The 25,482-nt window shown below is 36.8% G+C and overlaps 1 protein-coding gene across 1 annotated transcript in view; it reads right to left on the bottom strand.

Annotated features, from left to right (window-relative positions):
* TBCD (tubulin folding cofactor D) overlaps positions 1 to 25,482 on the bottom strand; it is a 131,241-nt gene that overhangs the window by 14,416 nt on the left and 91,343 nt on the right. The window contains exons 25-35 of the mRNA XM_054846521.1: positions 23,695 to 23,757; positions 23,183 to 23,259; positions 20,828 to 20,909; positions 17,055 to 17,173; positions 16,545 to 16,636; positions 15,526 to 15,666; positions 10,844 to 10,927; positions 9,355 to 9,513; positions 8,067 to 8,205; positions 1,028 to 1,149; positions 43 to 120 (exon numbers count right to left, since the gene is read on the bottom strand). Coding sequence (XP_054702496.1) covers positions 43 to 120; positions 1,028 to 1,149; positions 8,067 to 8,205; positions 9,355 to 9,513; positions 10,844 to 10,927; positions 15,526 to 15,666; positions 16,545 to 16,636; positions 17,055 to 17,173; positions 20,828 to 20,909; positions 23,183 to 23,259; positions 23,695 to 23,757 — 1,156 coding nt within the window. The remainder of the gene's footprint in view (positions 1 to 42; positions 121 to 1,027; positions 1,150 to 8,066; positions 8,206 to 9,354; positions 9,514 to 10,843; positions 10,928 to 15,525; positions 15,667 to 16,544; positions 16,637 to 17,054; positions 17,174 to 20,827; positions 20,910 to 23,182; positions 23,260 to 23,694; positions 23,758 to 25,482) is intronic.

The following is a 25,482-nucleotide window of genomic DNA, read 5'->3' as shown; positions in this document are numbered from 1 at the left end:
TGCGTGGTGGAAAATATACAAAAAAGACTTCCAACAACTTACTTCTCTTGCATGGTAAATATATCAAAACAGCCATTTGCCAGCATTTGATCCAGCATTGTCAGGAGAGGTACAGATACCCTGGTGAAAGAAAATAATTGAACAATGTAAATACACTTCTTGGCATACATATATACACTATTTTTAATTAGAAGCAAAGAAAGAAACTTCCTATCTACCTACACATATTTAAATTAGAGCTCTAATTTACACAGAGGAGGGTTGCTCGGTAACTTCTGTGTGTTGGCTAAATCATCCTCGTTGGCTGAGAGGGGGACGTTCCGTTACAGCCAAAAGGAAAAAACCTAATTAACACCACGCCTGGTTTAAACTTGCAGGGTCCTGAAAACACAATTAACAGTAGTAGAAGATATTAATTTATTTTCTAGTATCTAAACAATGTATTCCACAAAACGTATTAGAAGTTACACCACCCTCTCACTACAGGTAATTACCAAACGAACCAATACACAACATGTCAGCTGGAATAACTATGGTCATGTTTTCTATTTCAACAGCTGAGAAAAGAAGCAACATTAAAATAAAATTGAAAATTCTATTAATAGTTGTGGGGGTTTTCCACTCTAGGGATATTTTCTATTTTGCACATGTTTGATGAGTGAGGCTTAGAGAAATTAATCTCATTATGCATAATGAGTCACCTTGAAAAGAAAATTATACTTCAAAATGCAGACTGAACTACACTGAAAAGTGCACAGCAATATACAAATCCCCACTATTGCATGATATAAACACTGGTGCTTATCACATTATGCCCAATCTTAAACTATAGAAATGCAAACTATTCCACCATCACTCCTTTCTTGCACATTTTACCAAAGGTACTGCTGTACCAAACAGCTGTATTAAAGCAAATTTACATGGGTCAGATGTATGGCACATACTTCATCTAGGTATATTAAAAAAGATGTGCCATACATCTGACTACGAAGAAGTTAAAGATAAAAAAGCAAAAGAAAAACATTACCGGTCATTCCGCAGGTTGTCCTCAAAGACCTTCAGCAACGTCTCACAAAAACTCTCCATAGCACTGGAATCATTCTGGATTTTCTTCATGTAGTCAAAAAGGCTCTGGGCGGAGTATCTGAGCTACAACGGAGGGAACCTCAAATGAAGGCACAGGAACAAACCCCGCTGCGACACAGAAACACCGACTACGCAGAATTACACTTACCCCTCACTGCCTGAGGTGTACACCTGCACTGTGAAGATATTCTTCCAACAGCAGTCACGTGAATAAATTCACTATCAACATTTGACAGGAAGATGGCTATTTTACTGCCATTAATCCTTGTTCAAGGAAGGGGGTTTTAATACTTTTAAAGTTTTGCCATTGTAGGAAAAAAGACCACATTAAAGGTTCATTATTTTCTTTCTGTCGAAATAAAACATACCCAAACCGCTATGATTATCCTACTTTACTTCAAATAATAATAATAATAATAATAATAATAATGTTATGGCTCTGAAAGTTAAAGGGTACACAAGAAGTTCAAGAGGTAATATTTATTAAACAAGCTGATGTAATTGAAAAATGCAGGCAAGCTCACAGTACAGGCCACACAAACCAACAGTAAACTTGGGTTAAGAATTAAAAACAACTCAGAAATAATGACTCTCGGTTTAACTTTATTATGTTAATCAGCCAGTTTAGAAAGGCAGAAGGAGGTTTTGGTGCTTATGTTCAAGGCTCAGCCTTCTCCGAGCCAGGCCGGCTGCTCCTCGCCCGTCCCTGCTCGGGCTCCAGCCTGGAAGCCCGGACCTGCGGTGTGGGAGGGGGAAGGCAGAGGCCCTGCGGGATCCCCCTTTCCCACGGGGTCTGGGTCCCCAAGCAGCTAACGGTGCACCTCAGAGCAGCGGGACGAGGACTGCGACGAGCTATACGAACATCGCTACTAATGCTACGGTTTTTCATTTCTAGGAAAAGTAGGAATTTTAGTTTTCAGGCTCATTCTTTAAAATATTGACTTCCCTTGAGGATGAGAAGAAAAATTTGGGTGTTTTTTGTTACAGAAACTACCTCAAAGGAGAACATCCCATCGAGGATGAACATAATCAGATCTCTGAATTTTCCTGACTCTGATGTGAAGGATTATCAGTCCTGCTGGGGCTCGGCCAAGGCACTGAGGGAAGGGGGGGTGGTCAGAGGGTGTCCCCTGTAAGAAACTGGGTTACAACGAAGGGGGCTGTGGGAAAAGGAGGGGGGCAGATCAGTTTTGAAGGACAAACTTCTTTCGGTTTTGGTTGCAAGTGTTAAATCATTTTCTGCTGAGCCAAGCACGCAATAAGTAAGCCTATTCAGTTAGTGGGGGTTTTCTTTCTGAAGCTCAGACACAGCATTTTGATAGCTCATCCAAAGGCGCAATCAGTTCCCTCACAAGATTGACCCTCTTATCAAGAAAAATTAAAAAAACATTAGATCAGTATGAGAAGTGTTACAAGAGTCTTCCTGAAAGCAAAAGAGAGGAATCTCTATTTAAACATTTTATCTAATTTAAATTTTATATCAGCAACATTTGTGGGTGTATCAGCACAGAACAACAAGAAACGTTTTAGCCTCGCATCAAAACTCTGAACTAGTTCTCAAAAGCTTCAGCCTATTTGTCAACAACAAGGCACAGCAATCCATACTACATGGAAGTTACATCCTCTGCTTCACTATAAAGCAAATTGTTAAAGTAACAAACTGGCAACGCAGACACAGAAATATTTCTTTAAAAGGGTCAAGCAATTTAAAGAAATTATTCCATTATGCTGCATTTCAAAATGATAGTCAAATCTGAGTAAAAATTGTTTAAACATTTGTAAAAGCCAGCTATAAACTGAATCCCGAATTGAGCTGAGTGTGGTTCTTTCATATGCCAGAAGTAGCGTTGGTAGGTTTCCCTGTGTGCCGAGTATAAACCGTATCCTTACTCTGAAAGGTCTTTACACAATATACAACTGTAAGGAAGAGAGATTTCCTGAAAAGTTAAAACCTGCTTAATGATTGTATACTACCCTTTAAAACAATCTGTGCATTTAAGAGCTTTATGAATAAAGAAGGAATATTTTGTCTTAATACCTTACGCTAGCAGAGATCAGTTAGAAGCAGAAGGCAGGTTACATCCAAGTCAAGTCTCAGGAAAAGATCTTAAAATGTACATGGTTAACTCTGTAATTTTCTCTCCTATTTCTTTTGTCTTTTAAACTACCTTGCAGATCTCACACCATTTTTTGAAGTAGCTTAATTCCTTAATGCTTTTCTTGCAGATTCAAATGATTGAAAAGGCAAGACTGGGCACAAAAGAAAAGGGCAAGCAGAGCTACACGTAGGATGTTCCAAAGCTGTGCAAAACCAGACGGAATAGCAGGATAATAAAAAAACCTGTATAATGAAGACAGCATTTTTTCATTAGCAAGGAATTAAAACTATCTGAAAGTACAGGTGTGGATAAACCATCAGCTAGCTGCCTGGCAGATTTAAAAATGGGACATCTTTCAAATAGCCAGTGTAGACCATAGGAACTTCACTGGCAGAACCTCACATAACAAGATAACATTACATGAACAAGTTAAATCCATATTTCCTCCTCAGATGAACACTCCTTTTCTCCCAGATAACCTATGAGGACAATATCTGAGCTATAACCTTAACTGCTCACGAGTATTTGCAGAGAAGAGCTTTTCCGAATTTCTTCCTCACCTGTGCTGAACACAGAATTCACGCTATATCAAATGTGTGACATTTACCTTTCCCTGGGGCTGCATGAGAACTGGGAAAGGAAATTGGGAGGTTAATGGGCTGGAACTGGGACAACTTTGGATAAGAATTTAAGAGAAGGCCTGAGAATGACCTTGTTCTTATTAAACATAGTAAAAAAAGGGTTTGCCAAGGCTTTACATCATTTAAGCCATGAGTAGGTACTTCAGTAATAGGCAATACACGATAAAGTGAACAATGTTCAAAGGGACCATTCATCTGATGATAAAATTAAAAGTCCTAAAGATTTTACCTCCTGAACCAGGGGAAAAGACAGATCAGATATAAAAGCCTGATGAGAAAGGAGGAGCCTGTACTGAAGTTGTTCAGCAGATCGACATACCCTAATGGTTGTCAGTCTCCTTGGAGCCCCAGGTATCTGAACAGAATTCAGTCTTCTGCGCCTAACGTACCACAAATGGAAGTTAAGTGAATAACTACGGAAAGGCTTGGACAAAATCAGCGGTTTTATATACAGACAATTGCTCAAGGCTCCAGTTTTCATAGAAGCGTTTCAACAGAGAAAGACCTGCTCATGGAGTCAGAACATTCCTGTAACGCGTGCAGAAGAAACCATGTTATGCTCAATAAATAACACTGGTTTTGGATCATTTCTAATCCCGACAAATTTACAGCTCTGAAGTGGCAGTAGCCTATTTTCCCAGTAACTTCAGAAAAAACTGCATATCGTTTAAATTTTAGCACAAGTGAAACCATGTTTCCCTTGTTTTGCTTGCAACACTCCTTTTAATGAATCAAATCTTTGGAGGCCAGTAACTCTTAAGACTCAACTCAGTGATGTTTTATGAGAAGTAGTAATATAACCATTCACACTATTTTTTTTTCTTTAAAAAAAGAATTACAGAAATTACTCTCAAATGTATTTTGCTCTAGAATTGTCAACCAAGAAAACTGGATTGGGGGCCTGTTCCTTCAACCCAAATATGCATTAATTTGCACACAATTTGTCACAGTAACCAGATGTTTTAGAACATCATCTACGAACGTCCCAACATTTTCATTTGTAAGAACTAACACAGCTGTTCAAAGCCCATATTTTCTCCAAATGGTACATACAGTCATAAACATCCCTGGCAAACGAGTCCATTTTGAGGAAGGTGAAACATAAATTGTGTAATGTATTTGGCACATACATAATGTTAACATCCGTATGCCATAGACGGGCTTTAATTTTTGTCAGGTGCTGTAACATCCATACGCATTCATCGGATAGTTTTGGAACTGGTCACTCCAATTGTTACAGCTCTTTGGCATCTCGTGCTGTAATCCTGGTACTGGCCAGGGAGAAAACTTTTAATTTCCAAAATAGGTTGTTTGTTTTGTTTTTTTTTTTAAGGTTTTACTTAAAATTTGTGTAACATTTTAAAATGTAATTTTCACTCTCTATGGGGGGAGGGGAATCACAGGACATTCTGTGCTTTAACAAAATTTCAAATGCAGTGTAGTTGAACAATCATGAAATTATATCAAAATTATATCCCGACCCCTCAAACTACAGGGTTTGTGAACTGGAGAAAGAACACCATTGTATAGTTCTGATCTCCATATGCTGAGAGGATTTTTTATGCAGCCATAAGAAATGTGCATCGTTGTGGGCCAGATATATAATTAGAAGATTCTTTTACACAGAGAAAGTGCCCTTTGAACCAAGGCGATGTTGCAGAATGCCAAATCCCAAAGGGAATGACATCTCCTGTTTTTCCAGATTACTTTAAATGCTTGAGCCACAATTCTTTCAGCAACCATCCTGCCACCAAAATGTTTCTGAGATACCCCACACAGCTCATTTCAGAAAATCTCTTTAAAAAGCAAAACAAAGAACTACTCTTGCTAAATATACTGCAGAGCAATTTTAACTATGGAAAAACAGCCACTGACCACTGAGTTACAATAGAGCCTTTCTCCAACTAATTCCCCAAGATGACTTAAAGACAAATTGACATTGGAACTCAGATTATCTTGCAGTATACGAGAATCTTCTGACTTTCTAACTTCTATGTCCATGTGTGAATGTGCGTATATAGTTTTTAAGTGAGAAAGGGAAGAAAGGAGAGCTCACAAGAACACACGGAGGTTACTGCAAGAACACATATTTAAATAATCTTTTTCCATTATCCAAGATTTTAAAAATTGGCTTCTTTCATATGGATTTAATAGGAACAGTTCTTAAATTTTTTTATTAATGTTTTAAATCAGTCCCTGGATATTCAGTAAAGAGCACTACAGGCTTTGATAGAATAGTTTGAAACACAAGTCATTATAAGACACATCAATTCTAATTTATCTATCCCATTTTAAATATTAAATGTAATTCACCACACACTGTACAATCCCAAGTGTAAGTACCCTATACTTTGAGCCTCCCTAGCACTTCTCTCTGGCTCGAAAGAGAATTAGGTCATCTTCTTTCTAAAGCCAAAGCCCTTGAGAATATTTTAACCGGAACAAGCCTTTAGCGTTAAAGAAAAATGCAGGGTCACAGAAAGTTAACATTTCAAAATCATATTTTGAAAACAGTACAGAAGGTTTCCCTTAAATATACTGGCAGATGGTAACAAGGGAGGGGAGGTACAAGTAACTGAACTGTTTACACTTTTCAAAACCAAGCACAACCAGAACTTTAAAAAAAAAAAAAAAGATATTAAAATGTTGAATAAGAATTTTCCTCTGACCTCGGTTAGCAGTCAGAATGTCTGTTCCTCCACAACTCTCCTCCCTTTTTATACAAATAACTTTGGTTTTGTTGGAGCCTCCTATAATTAACTGTTTGACCAAAAGCTGAATTTCATGTGCATGCCTGCTATTAAAAAAATCTGTTAAGAGTTACATTGTCTATCTGATAATTATTGCCACAAACCAATAAGCATATGTTTTCAAAGTTTTAAAATAGCTGTTGCTATATAATTAGTTGCCACTTTAGAAACAATAAAATTCTCAAAATTGGTTTTATACATGAGACTGCACAGACACCAAATTCTCAGCTACAGGAATCCCAGAGGCATATGGACATCTCTGGATCACAACAAGCGCAGAACCATGGCACCAGAGAAAAACCATCGTTTGGGCATATTCCGAACAGCTCATGGTAGGACCGGAAAGTGGCAGCCATGGAATGATTACCTCCTTCCTTCTGTGAACCCAGCAGGAGCTGGTCTCTCTCCACAAACCTGTGTTGCCCAACACCTACCACTTTTCTACCAGCTTTCTTAATTAGACGTGGCAATCTTAATTAGAAACACTCTTAAACACTGTTGGGGTGCTGACTCATGACCTCCTCCTCCTGTTACAGGGCCACTGCAATTTAAAGATTTGACTGACAGTCCAGAATATTCTGCTACTGATATTTCTGATATTTCTCTGCAGTGTCATTTTGAATCTTGTATTGAACTGTGTCCTTACCCCAGTAGTTGTTTTCATATATGTTATGTTTGGCTACATCAAATAACTAAAATGCCAAATATCTTGAAACCAAGAATTCTGAAACTAGCAAGACAAGCTGTAATATAAGGACACAAGGATACACTAACACCATAATAAAGTCTGGAAGATTTTGGCAGCATAACAGACTACCAAAAACCATGATCCAGGCGCTGTTCATGCACAAAAGAATGAAATAGAAATTGCAAAGCTCAGAGGATTCAGATAGACATTTGAATGATATATTTCTTTGTATTGTAACTTTTGGTATCTCTTTGGTACTTTTTTAGAAAACGTATCAAATTAACAAAAAAAAATCTGAACATACTGTTAACACATATTGACAACTAATAATTAACACCCTGTACCATTTCCAAATAAAACAAAAGAGAGAACACAGGTTACAAATGAAAACAGGGATTGACCTCACTTAAAATGAGCAATCACCTTGCATCTAGCCCAAACATTGAGCAAGCTGAACAGCTCTTCCCTTGTTGACAGCTTGGAAAGGTGAGCAAATAAATGTAAGAGTTGATTGAGCCAACAGATTGGAACACTCAGCTTCTATCAGGCCAGGAAATGAGAAACAGAGTCCTTACTCCTTGCTTCCTGCATGCTCAATAACTCAAGAAAATACTTTTAACTATGTAAAATAGAAAGCCCATCAGGTTTATAAGTATGACTTCATTTCTTTTAAAAATTGTATTTTTGAGATTCTCATAGAAATAACTATCTGTGCTATCCAGCGTAATAGACTAAACGGTCAACAATTGTATCAGGTAAATGCATTCTCCTACCAAACAGGAAAGCCACTCTGGTTTCTTACCGTTGTTTCTGTTAATCCACCAACAGACACCGAGAGCCCCAAGAGCACATAGTATCGGTATGCCGGCAAACCCAAAAGCTGGGTGATTCGAGGGAAAGCTTCTGATGCGGCATTCCAGTTTAGAGTCTCTTTCTCTGACCTGGGGAAAGGGGAAGGAAAAAAAATAATCTTGTATGCATGCCCTGTCTTTCTTCTCCATACATACCTGTGATAGCTCCTCATCCTCAAGCAGCACGCCAGCCAAGAAATCTCTGAATTACCTAGAAACCAAATTAATCATTGCTCTTTGAGCATAGGAGGAAATCAGAAATCAAAACTTCAGCCCCTGCCAGTAAAGTGAAGCAATCTTCAAGTCCTTGTCCTGATTCAGATAAAGGATTTGAACCACAGTTTCCTTTTCACATGCACTTTTCTCTATGCTAAGAAAACAAGTTCTCCTTCTTGTGTTCCATTCCCAGTTCTCTCCCATCAACAACTGATACAAAGACAGATTTATCCCGGGAAGGGCTGACCCCCCGCCCCCCCCAGATCAATCAGCAGCCTAGCAGGCAGAGCACTTCTTGAGTTACAGGAGGTTGAGATTCTGCTGAACAAACAACAGCGACACAAAGTTGGATCTTCCTCATCCTAATCAGGTATTATAATCTCCATTCAGGAATGAGTTGCTCTCACTCTTATTTTAACTAGAAATCCCATCTTGGAAAACTACTGCAACTACAGCTTGGTTAAAAGAATACAATTAATTAAAAATTATCATTATGATCAATCAGTGTTTTCCAGTCAAGGAAAATTAAATTCAGGAAGGGGGACTGCCAATTAATGCCAGCTCTCAACATTAGGAAGAGAAAATGAGATTATAAACCAGACATTTCATGAACAGCAGGATTACCAAAACAGAGCTCCCAGCAGATCGCTTTTACTAATGGTCTCCCAACTATCTACTACTGACATGATCTCTACCCTCCACCATGAAACTGGCTGATGGGTTCAGAAACTAATTGGGGTTGATCCAGAGAAAGACTTACACAGCACGACCATGTAAGACCTATCTCCTTCAGAAACTACGGTTTTAACATGCACTCATACTATAAGATGTTCCATTTCATATGTTTATGCATATTCATTGCACGCTTCAATGAAATTCCAACAAACAGCACCAAATATTCCTCCATACACATAGTAGGCATTTGGGCGCAGAAATTACATCAGGCTGCTTGTGTTAGGTGTAACTGCATCCATGCATCTTTTTATTCTCACTGGTTTAGGATAACTTCTTCAATATTATTACCTTGGAAATATCTTCTCTAGCTCTTCTCGATGAGGTATGTGTGGAACTGGAGGATGGTCAAAATGTAAAAGAGTAAGGAACACTGATCCTGCGTGAGCTCGGAATTTATCGATTTTTTCAGCCGACTGTTGGGCCAGCCAGCACATAATCTGTTTGCAGCTGCAAAGAGGAAAACAATTCATCACATAATTTAATCAGTAGAATGTGTATTTAAATTTAAATTGTTGCAACGATATTAAAAACATCCTGCTATGAAAGTACTCTGGTTTAACTCTTCGTAATGAACATACAAGTGATTTAAGACATCAACATGGTGACAGAATCTTTAAAGCTTTGTCTTCCATAGATCAATCAAAAAATTTCATGACATTAATATGACACGCTATTTAATATTTACATACCACCTTTCATCCAAAAACATACAAAGGTGCTTTATGGTTTGGATGAACTGCTACATTTCAGATGGAAATAGAGCAGGAACCTTGAGAAAAGCACATTTTGAAGTAGAAAACTGCATACATAGCAGAGGGGAAGATCTATCCCAAATTAATCACTTCGACTCTGGCAAGTTTTTAACCGTATCCTATTTTGCCCACATTCACAACTGAACTCTCAGCTGCAAAATATTGTGTTCCTTCAGAAAGGACAACTAATGATAGTAAAAGCAGCTAGAATTCCTTCAGTTACAGCAAGACCCAGAATATTTAGAAAATGTGATCCAGCTGGCAGGAATGCTTTTCTAAGTTTCACGTGAATAATCTACATTTGCAATAGAGCAACTGGAGGAAGCCTCTGGACAGTGGGCACCGGTCGAGAACCGTGTTCCTACAGAATCCAGTATTTTCCTTCAAAGTGTCCTTCAAAGTTTGTGGGTTTTTTAAATTAAAAAAAGAAATCATGTATATGTTCAGCTTACCACTTGGCATGCTCTGTCCATAAACCAACACCATTATGAGGAAAGTTTTGCTGCAGCTCAAGCTATGCTTAAAAACTAGTAAGTAATTTTTTTTCACTATTGGGAGTATTGTATCATGAACTTAAAAATCAGAAGTGTAAATAATGTTTTTCTGTATTTCCTTACTAATAATTCTGCAAAGAAGACAGAAATGAACACAAACTCATCTCCACATTTTATCACATTCCAAATTAATGATGTGATGCTCTGGATAAGCGGGCAAGTTTACTTTCTATTTAAGCGAACAATACTGGCAAGTTCCACAGAGGCGGCAAGTATAGACCAAATCTCACAGATACTGCACTGCCTTTCAAAGGTGGGACTGCCACCCAGTTTCTCACAATAATGTTAGTTTCTCTGAAAGATAAATAAAATATTCTCCACATCGTATGGGTGTAAGCTTGATGGACTTCTATCAAAAGTTCTGTCACACTCAATAAAGGAGTAAGTATACAAAATGTAAGCAACACTTTCTTGTATGGACTGGAATGTAGTTATAAGAGATAAGACACAAAAATAGCACAAGTAGCATACGTGTTGGCGTCAATTAACTCCATTTCATTCTGAACCAGCAGGAGCGTCACTTCCATTAAACTTGTCATAGCAGCTTCACGGACCCTGTTGAAACAGTCGTACATTAGAGTAGTTACATCAGTATTTATGTCAATAAATACAGTCGCAGTTAAGTTAAACAGACACTGGCAAAAAATTCAAAACAATGAAAGCGCTGACCCCTGAGAGCAGCTATCATATTTTGGGAGGAAGAGGACTGCGTACAGCCCCATTCTGTGAAGCGAAGCCCACATTTGCACCAGTCATCCTAGTTTCCAGGCAAGGCCCCTGCCTCACCAGCTTATTTTTTATTTTAGCCAGATGTCATCAGGTTTATTCTTTATTTTAAGAAGGTTAAAGTTGATAACTAATAGTAATATTTAGTGTGGAAGTAGCTGTATTTAAACCTAAGTGCTTTGTCTGCTTCAAAACATCTTCTAAAAAGGCCAACTCACATTTTGACAAGATATTTAGGCACTGTTAAAAATGTCATATTCTAGTAAATTTTCAAGGTTAATACTTGCAATAATAAAAAAAAGTCATTCAGAATGGCTTAAGTGGCTAAATAATAATTAGTTTAAATCTTAATAAATAAAATTAGTTTAATCTTAATAAAAAAGTAACACCAGTTTGTGCATATTATCTATATGATGAAGATTTTCTGCCTTCAAAATGTCTAAATATAGTATCAGTATAAAAGAAAGACGAAGAGTGTAATTTCAGTCAAAACCCAAAATCAATAAACTTGTTTTAAACCACATGCCTTGCCAATGCATGAGTTATTAAAAGTAGTTTATTTTTGAAGATACGGGCAGCACCACGGCACATCCTCAAGTGGTTACGTGATCCTGCAGAAGACCAGGACCAACACATGCATCACATTAGTCACTCATGGTAATGTCATCCTTTCTCAGTAATAATTAAAAAATATTTATATCAAAATATTTGAAAAGGTACTTGCCTACTGTGAAAAGACATACTCCTGTCTCTGATTTCCAAAACAAGGTGAAAACAGTTGCCTATGCAATCTAAAACTGGGTGGGACATTTGTTATAATGGTGAAAAAGGTAAATTACATCATTTTTTCCTAAGTAATTTAATACGAGTTTGGCAATCTTTCATCAAAGGATGTTTTTCTACTTTTTTCATATAGTATCTGACTATTAGATATTCATGTCTAACACCTGTAGACAGATTGGACAAGTCCCAGCAAACAATCTGTCAAAAGAAACGTGAAGTTTGCATATGGAAAGTAAAGTTAGTTAAACTTTCCCACGATTCCATTAAAGAAAGACAAAAATTAAACACCAAAGAAAAGGTCTCTCCAGAGAAGTGGCAATTCTCCCCATATCTTTCCATCTTAGTCAGTGGTTTAAAAGAAAGAAAATGAGAAAACATTCATATTTGGGAGGCCACAAAAATATTTAGCAGCCAACAGTCTGCTATGAGAAAGTATTCCCCTTCCCCCTTTAATTTACATGTTCCTTGACTTGATTTTGGCTGGCATTGCCAAAGCAGCTTTAAAAGAATCTGATGCTCAAAGCACATTTGAATTTAAATGGATGTTGGGAATTTAATTTCCTCAGGATTTATTTGAAAATTCCCACTTTGTAGAGTTTCATTTTTAAATTAAGACCTAGACAGAAGGATAAACAATAGATACAGGGAACTTCAGTACTGTCAGATGGGTAAGTTAACCTGAATACCTAATGAGACTCAGCCAGGTTCTTATCTACTTCAGTATCTGGGCTGATTTTGAAAGCAAAAAGCTTAGTATCTCTTCCCTTTCTCTGACTCCCACCCTGTATGGTTGCTCTTACATTTTCTTTCAGCTACACCCGTGTCAATTCTGTGTTGGCACTCTCGGAGCGACAGAGGCATTCACCTCCCTCTTGCTTCTTTGGCAGCTGAGGACGGAGGAGAGGGAAAGCCAAGCTCCTTCTTCTCTTGCGCAAGCTGGACGACCTGATCTTGATCCTTACTTACAACTTGGCATCCTTGTTTCTTCGTCTAAGTTTGAGATGTCAAACACGCCTACTTTTCTCCTGTTTCTTGTCCTGTGTTATTATTTCCCTGTCATATGACAATTTTAACAACCAGTACTGAAGGCTGAGGAGCTGGGTATTGTTATACAAACCAAGAAAAATACAAACACACAAATATTAACTCAAGCTGATAAGAGTAGTCTGGATTATTTGCCCTGTGTACTTTTCCAACACCTTTGTAAATACTGTAGTGAAGTACCCTAAAGGAACAAGGCTTCTCAATTAAAAAAGCACCCAATACTAACACAGTACAAAGTATCTTCCTTCAACTTTGTGCTGTAGAACTTACACTTTGCTTTCTGTTCAAAGACAGAGCAGTTGTAAATAACTATGGCCATTCACAATGGAACTCGTGAGATCTCAATGCCTGATAATGACTTGGTAGAGCACAAGCATTAAAGTTTGACAGCAGTATAAACTACCCAAGGATTGCTGGCAATGGAAAACTCCAGCATGATACACTTTGCACCCAAAAAAGCACAATCACAACTTTTCTTCCTACAGAAGACAATGGTTGGTTATAGGGTCTGTGATAGTAGCTGCCACTCCTCAGGGTAATTACAAATATACTTTACAGCACCTGCCCCCGTATTCAAGCTATCTAATAAGCAACCCTAAAGAGGAGAGCGTCACCATAATTAACTTTTTTTCCTTTTTTTTTAAGCAAACCTGTGACTACCAAATAGAATAACAACACTAAAGTCAAGAGTGAGTAGGACAGAATTCTAAAACAGACATAACCAGAAATTTGAGCCTAAACAAAAAGTTCCCAAACTCACACAACGCATACTTGGCATCATGCATTATTCTACGGGATCTGAACAGGGATCAGCATGCTATGCATGGCTGCTGAAGCTGAACACAGCCAGTGCTCCAGAACAGGACTGTTTTGATTGCAGCAGGGAGGAGGGAGCAAGCAACTGAGACTGTTTTGGCCACAGAAAGTATGACTGGCAAGGAGGAGTGCACACCCTCCCCTGCAAAGTACAGTACACTGCATCTTCATAGCTGCTCTCATCCGCACAAACTATACTGATGCTGTTTGAATTACAATTTCCCGTGTTGCAGCCATCTGACTTGAGTTTTGTAGACGTGTTAGAAGCCACCACTCACAGGCAAAGCTTGTCTTTGGGAGATTCAGTGTTTACTCAGAAAAAGAAAATGGAACATCAGAGAAACAGACTGACATACATCAAATACATATTATCACACCATTATCATACCATACAACAATACCAACAGTACTACCCAAACTGTTAGGCAGGGCTGATACTGTATGTATAGAACCGTATCTAAAAGCAACATATATCTGCCTATTTTCAAATTCAAATTAGGGATTAAGACAATAAAATGAAGAAGTCTTTATCAAAACCAACATTTTACTCAAAATCAATTTCCAACAACTAACAGACAACTAAAATTAATTTATCACATTCATTTACTTAGTTTATGGCTTCTCTGTACAAGGATTAAGTGTTAATGCTCTGAGCCTTCTACGTAGCAGCAAAATTGTCATACATTTTAAGTCTGCAGACACTGGATTTATTCCTGTATTTAATTCTGATAACTTCATACTTAACAAGTACTATTTCACGCTGGGCATATTTGTGCTCATAAATATACTCAGAAACGTACCCTGACAAGACAGCCTGTATGTTTCCTTAGTACTCATTTGATCTCTAAGATCCCTATTTCACATGGTTTTCTCACCCTGTAACTACCTTGCGGAATTCTACAGAATGAAGCGAATAATATGAAATCTTCATTGCTGCTCTGCCTACCACATTCAAAGCTTGCAGGAACTTCCAATCAGTAAGTGAAGTTACATCCCCAATTACAGCTCCTTTAGAAATTAAACACAAACCCGAAGGACATAAACCTTTACAGTGCTTTGGTTCATCAATTTAGAAATTGCCATTTCAGATCTGTGTTACTGCAGGAATACAGAACATTCAGATGAATGCAATCTTAGATACTGAATCTTCTTTATACGTTAGGGGAACTGTGAAGACTGAAGAACATGGCAAAAATATGGCTGCTACAGACTTAATCTTGTACCTATTCTATAGACTTCACAATAATACATATATTCCTAATTTTTCTTGCAATCTAATAGCTGAAATCATTGAAAACCTAAACTTACAAAAGAGTCTATAACACCACAGCACAATTTATAAAGTTTTTATCTATCTCAGTTGGAGTTACTGGCCTTGACAATTTGTCACCAACACGTTGTGCAACTGCTCCCTCTCCTGGCAAAAAATCCCCACAAAGCGAACTACAATAGGAGAGTTCACTGAGTAGGAGTAAATTTATTATTTTAAAGAAACAGAAGTAATGGCTTAAATCGCCATACTTTTTACAAGTAAATACATTCCTGATATTCACTAAAATAAAAGAATGTCATCCACAAAACCAGAGTAAGGCTGAACTTCAGTTTAAAATGCTTGTCAGCATTTCCTTTGACTTTCTACTCCTCTTCCTCCAGTGGATTACTACCTATACTAAAATCTCCAAAAGCCTGGAACTATTTCTAACAGGTTTTGAAAAGACATCCGTTTTTAATTAGACAGCAAACACAACAACTAAGTTTAAGTCTCCATTTGTAAGGCCTCTTACCATCCTCCAACGTCTCCTCGGCTGTCTGTGGTGTAGTCGGTCACACCATTTAGCAGCGTAGCATAAATCTGAGCAACGTTATCTCTGCAGACATATTCTTTCTGGGATCCTTCTCCCTTTACACCTACGGTCTGGCAAACCCTTTAAAAAGGGAAAACAGAGAGAGGGGAATACCACACTAGCAAAGAAAAACATTAAGATCATAGCTTTGTTTGGTTGCGTAATTAAATTCCCCAGACATACAGTATTCTAAACACCTGTAACACCTGCTACAAACAGTTGAATATTTCTGAGCCTTCTGTATTATATTTGACCTGAGGATTTCTGATCAGTCTTCAGGTTTAAAGGAACTCTGGCAAGGCAAAAAACTCAACAGATAAGCAGACTGGTTTTATGTCTGTAATATTACAAAAAGGAATACGCTTAAAGTACCTATCAGTTTCTGAACTCTCCTTATAATGAAGTAAGCAAGAAAAGCAGAGGACTAACATAACGCGCATTGGATTTGGTATCAACAAACTTCTTTACATTGAAGGCATGGTTAACATGAGAAAGAGATTTGACTTTTTTTTTTTTCCAGTTTAAGAGCATCTATACTATGATACTGTTAACACTAACTACACCGTGGCACGTCAACACAGAAAATATTCCTTTAGAGAAAAGTACGATTTCTTTAAACCAATTCAGTCTTATTAAGAAAGTGGAAACCCCATATATTCTTCCTCCTTGTTAAAGCTCACTAAAATGAAGCCATGAGAAAGGTGAACTTTAAAATATACTCTATCTATTCAGTTAATTGATTTAAAAATTCACAACACCATCAGAGCTGTACTCCATCCTCAGATGTGTGATAAGCCTCTGAATCAAAGCTATGTTGAATAATGGAGATGCACACAGTCCCATACTAAAAATGCGGACGTCAGTGTAACTGATTTCAAGAACCACACTGTAACAGAAAGCAGGAGAAAACTTCTCAAGAAAGAATTAACATTAGACAAAAATAAAGATGATTAGCATACTTTGCAATTGCTATTAGGGCATCTCTTCTGGATTCTGCAAAGCTCACATCTGCAGGAGAAATTAAGGTAACTTTTTTCAAACCTTCCAAAACCTGGGAAAAAAAAATTTGAGATAAATAATGCATTGGATTTAAATATGATAAATGTTAAATTTTGATATTGTATTAAAATGAGCTCAGTCATGTAGGAGAGAACCGAGCAGTCAACAGTGTTTGGTTTCTCATCATGACCTGTCAGCATGCCTCACTTCTCCCTCTGGACAAATGTTCCATAGCAAAGGGATAATTCAATCGCTGGCTTTGCCATTAACACTACTAAAGCAAGACTAAACTTAAATTATCAGAATCTATGGCAAGCTAAACTCATGATGATTTTCTGGAATTACTGTACTTTACAACCGAAATCCCTTTCACAAAGACCTTTAATTACAATCATTATTATTTGTTTGACTGCAATTCATTCAAAATACTGTGTGCCTTCTTTCTCATTACAATGATCATATTTTCTCACCTGTTGGAGCCTGCCCTTTAGCAGAAATCTTGGAAGGGCCCCAAGAGCCCGTGAAAAGCCACAACGAATCATTTTCTCTGTGTTTTGTAGTTCCGAAACATACTGTGTCACCAGCTCATCTAGAAAAAAAAATACAATTGCAGAGTGAAAAGCAAGTACCACATCATTATCATTACATATTTGGTTAACAAAAAAATAAAACAGGAAAAGATCCCCCAAACAGAGCAGCTAGAAAATTTTATAATTCATTAAACTAAAATACAGAATACCTTTAATTTCCTACAGAAAAAATAATGACAATTTTAAGATGTTCCCTGTTAAATGAACGAATTCTTATTTTCTACATATGAAATCAGATTTTTAGACAGACTAATCCTAGTCATTCAGAGACAGAAAAGACAAAGGTCTCGATTTTAAAAAGTTATAATTTTTTAATAGATCTAAAGAATAAGTTAAGCATGAATTTAAATATAGACACAGGGGAACAAGTTCTCTTATATTTAGAGGTCATCATTTTCCATAATTAGACAAGTGCTCTGTGTTAGGAAAGAGATCGCTCTGGATTCGTGAAAGTCAGTTACTCAACAGTTTCCCCCAAAAAAGTCTTAACTGGACTCAGGATTTAAACACCCACATGGATCATACCTAAGCAACAGGTTCACATATGTCACTTTTTATAGAGAGACAAAAATAAGGTGGGGCTTTTTGCAGGAGAAAGCTCAAAAAGAAGGGACCACTTTGAAGTAGGGATGCTGTGCTCAGGTTCTGTGCTTTGTTATATGACGAAACATGGACACTGGCTTTACAAACAGGAGCACAGAGAAAAGGAACAAGAATAAATTGAACGGGGCATGAAAAAAGGAGCCTCAACAATGAAGTAAAGTGATATAAAGAAGAAAATGAGGATGAATGAAAAAAAAAGAAAAAAGAAAAACTTCAGGAATCCTTCTACCTATTTCTACTGTAGTCTTTGTTATAGACTTAACAGACAATACTTCCTTCACCAGATTTTTCAGCTACTATATTAAACTCTTCTGCAAAATGCAGAGAAAAACAAGGTACTCCAGAAAAACTTCTAAGAACAACCAAGATAGTTGCAGTAAACACAACTGTGGTTCAAAAAGGAGAAAGGTGGTCTTACTATGAATATGCACTTTTTAATTCTCAAAAGAAAGAAAAAGAATCAGAGATCCTAGGAAGATTATATAATTGTGTCATTGCTTACTGTCATCTAAGATTTAAATGATTGAGCAATATTTGCTAGAGGAAGAAAGAATAGTTACCATAAGAAACTACGCATTATTCATAACTCAGGACTTTTTTTTTTTTTTTTTTTTAATGCCTGTGCAATCAGCAGGCCTCAACTAGTTCCTCACATCAGGGAGCTAGTTCCCTGTCCAGAGGTTAGCAATACCTTCATATAAGCACATCTATTATTTAAAAATTTCCAAACCACTGGAGTGTAAGATAGTCTCGAGGCTATAGGAAGATGCAATGCTTGCTTAGACAGCAAGATGATCTTAGACAGTAAGACTACGACAGTCTTCCCTTTGATGGATGTAAATTTAAGACTGACATTTTAGCCAAATGACAGAAAATTAAGACATGATTAAGACATGACAATAGCAAACGAGCAGCTCTTTACTTATAAGTGCTTAGTAATTATGCTAGCGAGAGTAATGCAAATGTTAATATTCTTCTAAGAGTCTTCAGCTTCATAAAACACCATGGCCTATGAAGTGTCTACAATATTAATTCAACACAATCCATCCTAAAAGAATATTAAAAGAGAAAGTCATCAAAACCAAACCAGAACACAGTACGGCAGAAAAAGCAAAACAAAGAAAAGGTGAAAACAAAGAGAGGCAAAAGAAGTGATTCAATAGAATTGCAGCCTGTTAGGGACAGATTCAGAATGTGAATCACTAAATTATCTTTAGTTTGTGTTTTCATTTTAATCTGTCAAGCCACGGTGGAACACTGGTTAAATTTTATCAAAAACTTTTTTTTTTCTAATTCCCTTAATTATGTTTAAACCTTTAACTGACTTATCTAAGGCACCAGCATTGTCATTGAACGTGCTCTGCACTGCAGCTTCCACACATATGTGCATACATCAGACATTATGGGAAGGATTTTGAGTAGTGGATTTCAATCCCATAAACATACAGATTTTAATGGTCATGAAAGTTTTTACTGGCACACAGATGAAAATATACAGGACTTTTATTTCCTTTTAAAAGATGCTCGTGTATATTAGGCACTTTTGTTACCATGTGTAGAAGAGTCTTTAAGGAAGTACAAGGCCAAATAAAAGCATAATCAAGGCAGAGCTGACTAGAGAATCTTTAGAACAGAAAAATTTCCAAGTCTCAATTCTATTCTCTAAATCATACCAGAAAATCTGATGAAAAATTTTGCCTATATCTACAGATCTGACTCTAATTATGTCCCTAGATACCATCTTGGCAACATCGCTATGATTCCTTCAAGCACAAGCCAGATGAAAAGTTAACCTAGAATCCAGGGAGCAGGGGGAAGCTTCACAGGCATCTAAAAGAGTACAGCACCACGACAGACGCAGCCATCTATTGCATGTTTTTCCAGTACATCCCCTCTCCCTCTTGATTCTGACATCTGGTTGAGTTTTCCTGTCCACTTCTACAGAAGCTTGAAACTTTGTCCTTACATAAAACGTAACCCATTAATCCTTCAACTCATTTTTAGCCTTCTTTGATTCAGCATTGCCTCCTCCTGCTCAAAGTGTTCTGTTTTTGTAAAAACATTTCCCTTTCCTGAGGTGGTTTGGTTTTTTTTTTTTAAATCTGCCTCAGTACCATATCACATGTTCCCATGCTGCCCACAAAAACTCAGACATGCAGTGCCACATTGCGTGAAGGGCTTTTTTTAGACTTACATTTTTTACAAAAATATAGAGATTTAGGCATACAGAAAAGATTTTAAAATCAAGATAGGCTGCTTTTACATATCAGCTATAACTTCTTTGGGACATGGACTGCATGTTACTATATATGTGATAGGTATCAGATTCATTCTGGGAACTACTGTAATAGACTTAAATAATAAGGTATTCTGTTAAGTATATGTAATTTTGTTGTCATATTTAGAAACACAAGAACATAAATGTTGTTATTCTTAAAATATCTACCTATAGAATCCAGCAATCTGTCTCTGATGGACATGATACAATTTTATACTTGAAAGAAAGGTCCAAGAAAATCAGTAGAAAAGAAGATGCTGATTCATATGCCCCTAACAAAAGTTTAAGGCTACTCCTGTACTACAGATCCAAACCCAAACAGATGAGGTTTCATATGCACATTTACAAGAACTCTGGGTGTCCTTGCTGTCCTTCTCTACTTATTCCTAATCAATTCTTCTTCTTCAAGTCAGCCACAATCTCTGGCATGCAGTTTATCAAAATACGATGTGAAAACATCTCACTTCATTAAAATTTAGGATTTGCCGCAAACACATATTCTTTGCTTCTTTGTTTTACAGTATGGAATAGAAAAGCAATCTGTTCTTCTTAATATTCCTTATTATGGTGCCTTGTATTCACCTCCAGTCTAAAACAAGCAAAACCCCTGAGACACTTCCTAGATTTTCAGTTGGTTTTATCATTCTTTCCTAAAACATTCTGAAGTCCTTTAAAATTACTGATGCTCCTCCCCATTCTATGCAATACCTCCAAAGTGCAAGTTAGGTCCAGCCCAGTATTTTCTGCCTCTAATGTAAACATGAGTCATTACCCTGTAGAGCTGGATCAGCTTCTCCCTTTTCATTGATGTAATATTCATTACACAGCGCAGCCAGTGCAGAGACTGCAGACTCCTGTAACAAAGACAAAACTGTGAACTTGATATATTTACTAAGGTCACACTTTATGATCACTTTGCTTAGAATTAAATGGTTAAGGAAAAAGAGTGGATTTTTTAAAAAAATCATTCCCTTCAGCTACTGACATTGACTTTCTCATTATTTCTTCCCAATACTGGTTCAAGTACAGTTGACAGGAAACCTATGTAAGAAAAAAACAGATTCTACTCTTATTCCTTCAAAAGTACCAGTAAGCTAAGTTAGTATTTAAGACATTGCTACTAATGTATCAACTGCATTTTCAGTTCAGTTGAAAGACCCCCAGGATGACACAATATTACAAAATACGGAAGTCATTATTTCATCTCAATATATTGATGCCAAATTGATAAGAAACAAACCATATTTCCCCAGAAAGCTACAGAAAGGAAACACAGGGAAAAAAACATGCACTGAAGGTTATTAACAAAACCCCCACAATATCCAGTATCCCAATGTGTCTCAATCTTAATTGGTTTAGGAAAGGATCAAAGGTTGCGTATTATGCCTGAACCTCCTAATCTTTAGAGTGGTTTCAGTCACCAATATAGAATACAAAACTAATACAGTTGCTATTTCAATAAGTATATAACAAGTTTTCTCATAAAATTCATGGTGGAATTATACTTTTTAGCTAATAATACAATGCTGACCAAAATTATAATAAATTTGAGAACGTACAAAAACTATGCACTGTTCACTCCATATTAATAGCAACAATACTTATTAATACTCATGTTCTCCTGGTACAAGAAGTCTTAAATGATAACACAGGAATCCTGTACAGCCTATTCATTCTACCCTCAAAGATACCTCAGGCTTGTTCTCCATGCAAAATCAAGGACTTGAAAGAAAACCAGTATTCATCTAAATAATATTCTAACTACCGCAGACATTATAGTAGCAAAATATACAGAATTATCTAATTGCTGGAGATCACAGAATCATAGAACAGTTTGAGTTGGTAGAGACGTTAAAGGTCATCTCATCCAGCCCTTCTGCAATGAGGGGGGACATCTTCGATAGGAGCAGGTTGCTCAGACCCTTCACTTTCTAAAGAGAATGGTTTTCACCTTATATGCATGAAGTTACATTGGAATGTGTATGTCAGAAAAAAAAGATTACTTTTCAATGTCTTAAGCATTGCCCTTAAAATTATTTCTCTCTAAAATATATACAGAAATCAAGTGAGAATTGACATTTACTAAACACACTTTGCTCAACATTAATTAATATTAACCAAACAATTCAACATTCCCTAAAGTCTACAATTAATTCTTCTGAGCTTGGTTTTAAAGTTCCAGTTATAAGACAGACAAACTCTTTGAATAAATTGCTAATGCCAAAAGAATATTCCAAGAATTCAAATTTCATCTTTTAATTTTCTTCAGTGATTTGGATACATTCTAGTCTTCCAAGGAAGACTTTAAAAGATGAGCTACCAGATACCTGCAATCATTTTTTATCTTATTTTTAAAAACTAACAAAATTAACATAATATGTTATTTTCAAATTGTCTCTGTGATGGCTATAAGCTCTAACAAGGCAGACAAAAATTGTCTTTATAATTTGGTAGAGCCTTTAAGAGCACAAGAGCAAACTGTCATGGTACTACTCAGGAAAATGAAGGCAAATAGCTGGAGGTATTGAGATCACATACATAAAACAGCATGAAACGCATCCATCAATGGATTTAATATTCAGAATTAGAATAGCTCGAGAGCACAGTGGAAGGATTTGCAACAGAGTTTAATGGAAAATTTAAGCGTGTTGTCCTGAATATCTCTGGTTGACCACACTGATGTTCTCACTGTTAACAAACGCCCTCAGGACATCAGGACTGAGGACATCATCCAGAGATTCTTTTTAATTCTCACAAAAGTTCTATGGAACACCAAAATCAACATACCTTACACGTATTACAGGTACACCAAAACAGAAGCAAAATATCCTATCAGTGTAACCATACAGCCGACAGCAAGTAGCTTCAAGCAACCATCAGCAACTACTCGCTGCCAGTCCACTGTCCAACCATTGTGACAGTTGTTCAAGGATTCATCAAAAAGGTCCCTTTGAATTTTGAGGAATTTAAACTAAAACAAACCAAAACAAAACAAACCCCCAACCCCTCTTGCCAATCTAAGAAACATTCAAGAATCAATTATATTCCATAGAAAATAATTTGCCAATGGAAAGCAAAAGTATTTCTAATTCTGTATTTAATGTGACTACACGAAGAACTATTGTACCTTTATATGCTGTTGTGCAGCGCTTGAAACAAGAGAGAGACTTCTTAGACTGTCATTTATTAACCACTGCCAGCCACCTGAAATAGTAAGGAACATAAATGGTATTAATTTTTCTTACTTTCTGAACTTCAGCATTCTCTGTTTTAGTTTTTACTAAACCCAGCAATTATACATATTGACATATTTCCTTGGGTTTCCAAAATAAACAAGGTTGTGATTCTCAATTAGTATAGCTATTCTGGTCAGTTTTACTATGTACATAGCACAAACACTGCATCTGGTAATGCTGAAAACTTGACAGGAAGAAAAAGAATTTGTAAACAGCTACGAACATATAATCAAATAACGTCACTATCTGTTGCAATGTTTGTGTATCTTTTTCATTTTTTTTTTTTATTTGTTAGGCCACCCAATCGTGCTAATCTTGCTTCTTTGAGAAACATCAGTTGTTAATACATTAGCTTAATGAGTAACTACTAAGATAATGAAAGGTTATTTAAATTATGACATACCGATTATTGGATCTCCTCTGAATGGCATTTTTGATAGTGACAATTTTTCGATTAAAGTGCAGACTGTAAGAAAATAAATGTGATAACTGGGTAAATACAAAAAAAATGAGATTTTGCAGTAATTTTGAAGATACAACCCCATCAAGTTACATTAGCATTCATTTTAAATTGAAGACAATTTGCAATTAGAAATCAAAAATATATGAAATTAGAAACTGAAAGGAAATTACACTTGTGATTCTTACATACAAAAAAAAGCTACTATGCAGTAACTGTTCTCCGACATGACATAGTCCCAGATCTGTTGTTTGGTGGTATGGTTTTGCCCCTCTGCCATTTCAGGTGCATATATACTCATTGGACACCTTTCTGTTTCTATACCAGTCTGTAAATGACTATGTAATATCGTTGACAGTCAACCAACTTGGACAAGGATAATACTACAGCCACTAAAAAGCTATTCAAATATATATATATATATGAGAAAGGTTTTTCTACTTATTAGCATTTTTTGGACCTTCAAGAAGTGGCATCTGTTCAGTGTACAGAGCCAGGAGCTATAAAACTGGATGCAGCTTTATTTCCTTTGATACTCAGAATATGAGAAAATGTCATTTTAATAATTAAGTCATTATTTTAAATCTATAAACTTAAATGAGTTCTCAACTTACAAAACCACTTTCAGAATAGTATTTTTTTTTTAGTGTTTCAAGGCTGTTTTGGGGAATAGATTACCACAGTAAACACAGCAAACTTTTAGTATTCAACAGATTGACTGCATTGTTCAAATGAAAACTCAGCACCTTGGAAATACAGTATCTTCCAGCTCCTGGTGATCAGTTCAAATAGAACAGGTCAGTATACAGCCATACTCACTATCTGACTGCTTTAGAGGTGGTGGAGAGGGAGAGGACAGAACAAGCTACTATGTAATACCACCTTTTTGTTTTCCTCTCCTCCCACAACTTAATCTTTGAATCTCACTCCAGGCTCTGTACACAGTTCATCATCATCTTCATTTATAATCAACTTACTGGGCTCCAAATCTACTCTTGAATTCAGTCCTCCCTATGGTAATGCCACACAATCAGGCTCCCTGTGTTCAAACTCCATTCAATGTTGTATGTCAGCTTCTTTGTTCTAATATTTATTCACAGACAAGGTTAAGTACACTGTGACTAAACCCAAGTCTCTTAGGGTTCCTCCTTAGTTCTCTATGCTTCTTTTATGCTCTATTGTGGTTGAGACCATCATCTTCATTAGACATGCAGGCAATTTGTGGAATATTTTCAATTCTTCTCTTATTCCACCTACACAGTTGTATCATGCCAAAATACTGTCATTTGTATTTCTCCGATACTATGAAATACTCAGCTGCTTAAAAGCTAAAACATATTTAAAACCCCAGACCTATTCTTTCAGCCTGCATTATCATGTCACAAGACTGTAAACTCATTCAAAGACTGCAGAAATCCCCTTGCCCTCCTCACCTCTTCTATTTGATCACCCTTCCACCTTGCTACTGAAACTCCTTTACCCACTATGTTTGGATGGCTTCACATCTTCAAAGCCAGAATCTACTGTGTAGCACTTCCTTCATTCAACCCATGAGCAGGAAACTCAAGTTGGCATCATTTCCTTATCCACCCAGGCTACCTGGATGAATACTTTTTCCTGCAATGCCCTTCCTTTTTACAGTGGTCCTGTATATAACAATCTTCAAAATCCATGTGAACAACCCATGCTGGAGCACCTTTCCTATGAGGACAGGCTGAGAGAGTTGGGATT

This window comes from Grus americana, chromosome 18, assembly GCF_028858705.1.
Source record: "Grus americana isolate bGruAme1 chromosome 18, bGruAme1.mat, whole genome shotgun sequence".
In the NCBI taxonomy this organism is placed as follows: domain Eukaryota; kingdom Metazoa; phylum Chordata; class Aves; order Gruiformes; family Gruidae; genus Grus; species Grus americana.
Note: the sequence above shows the minus strand (reverse complement) of the source record. Positions and strands in the feature narration are given on the sequence as shown.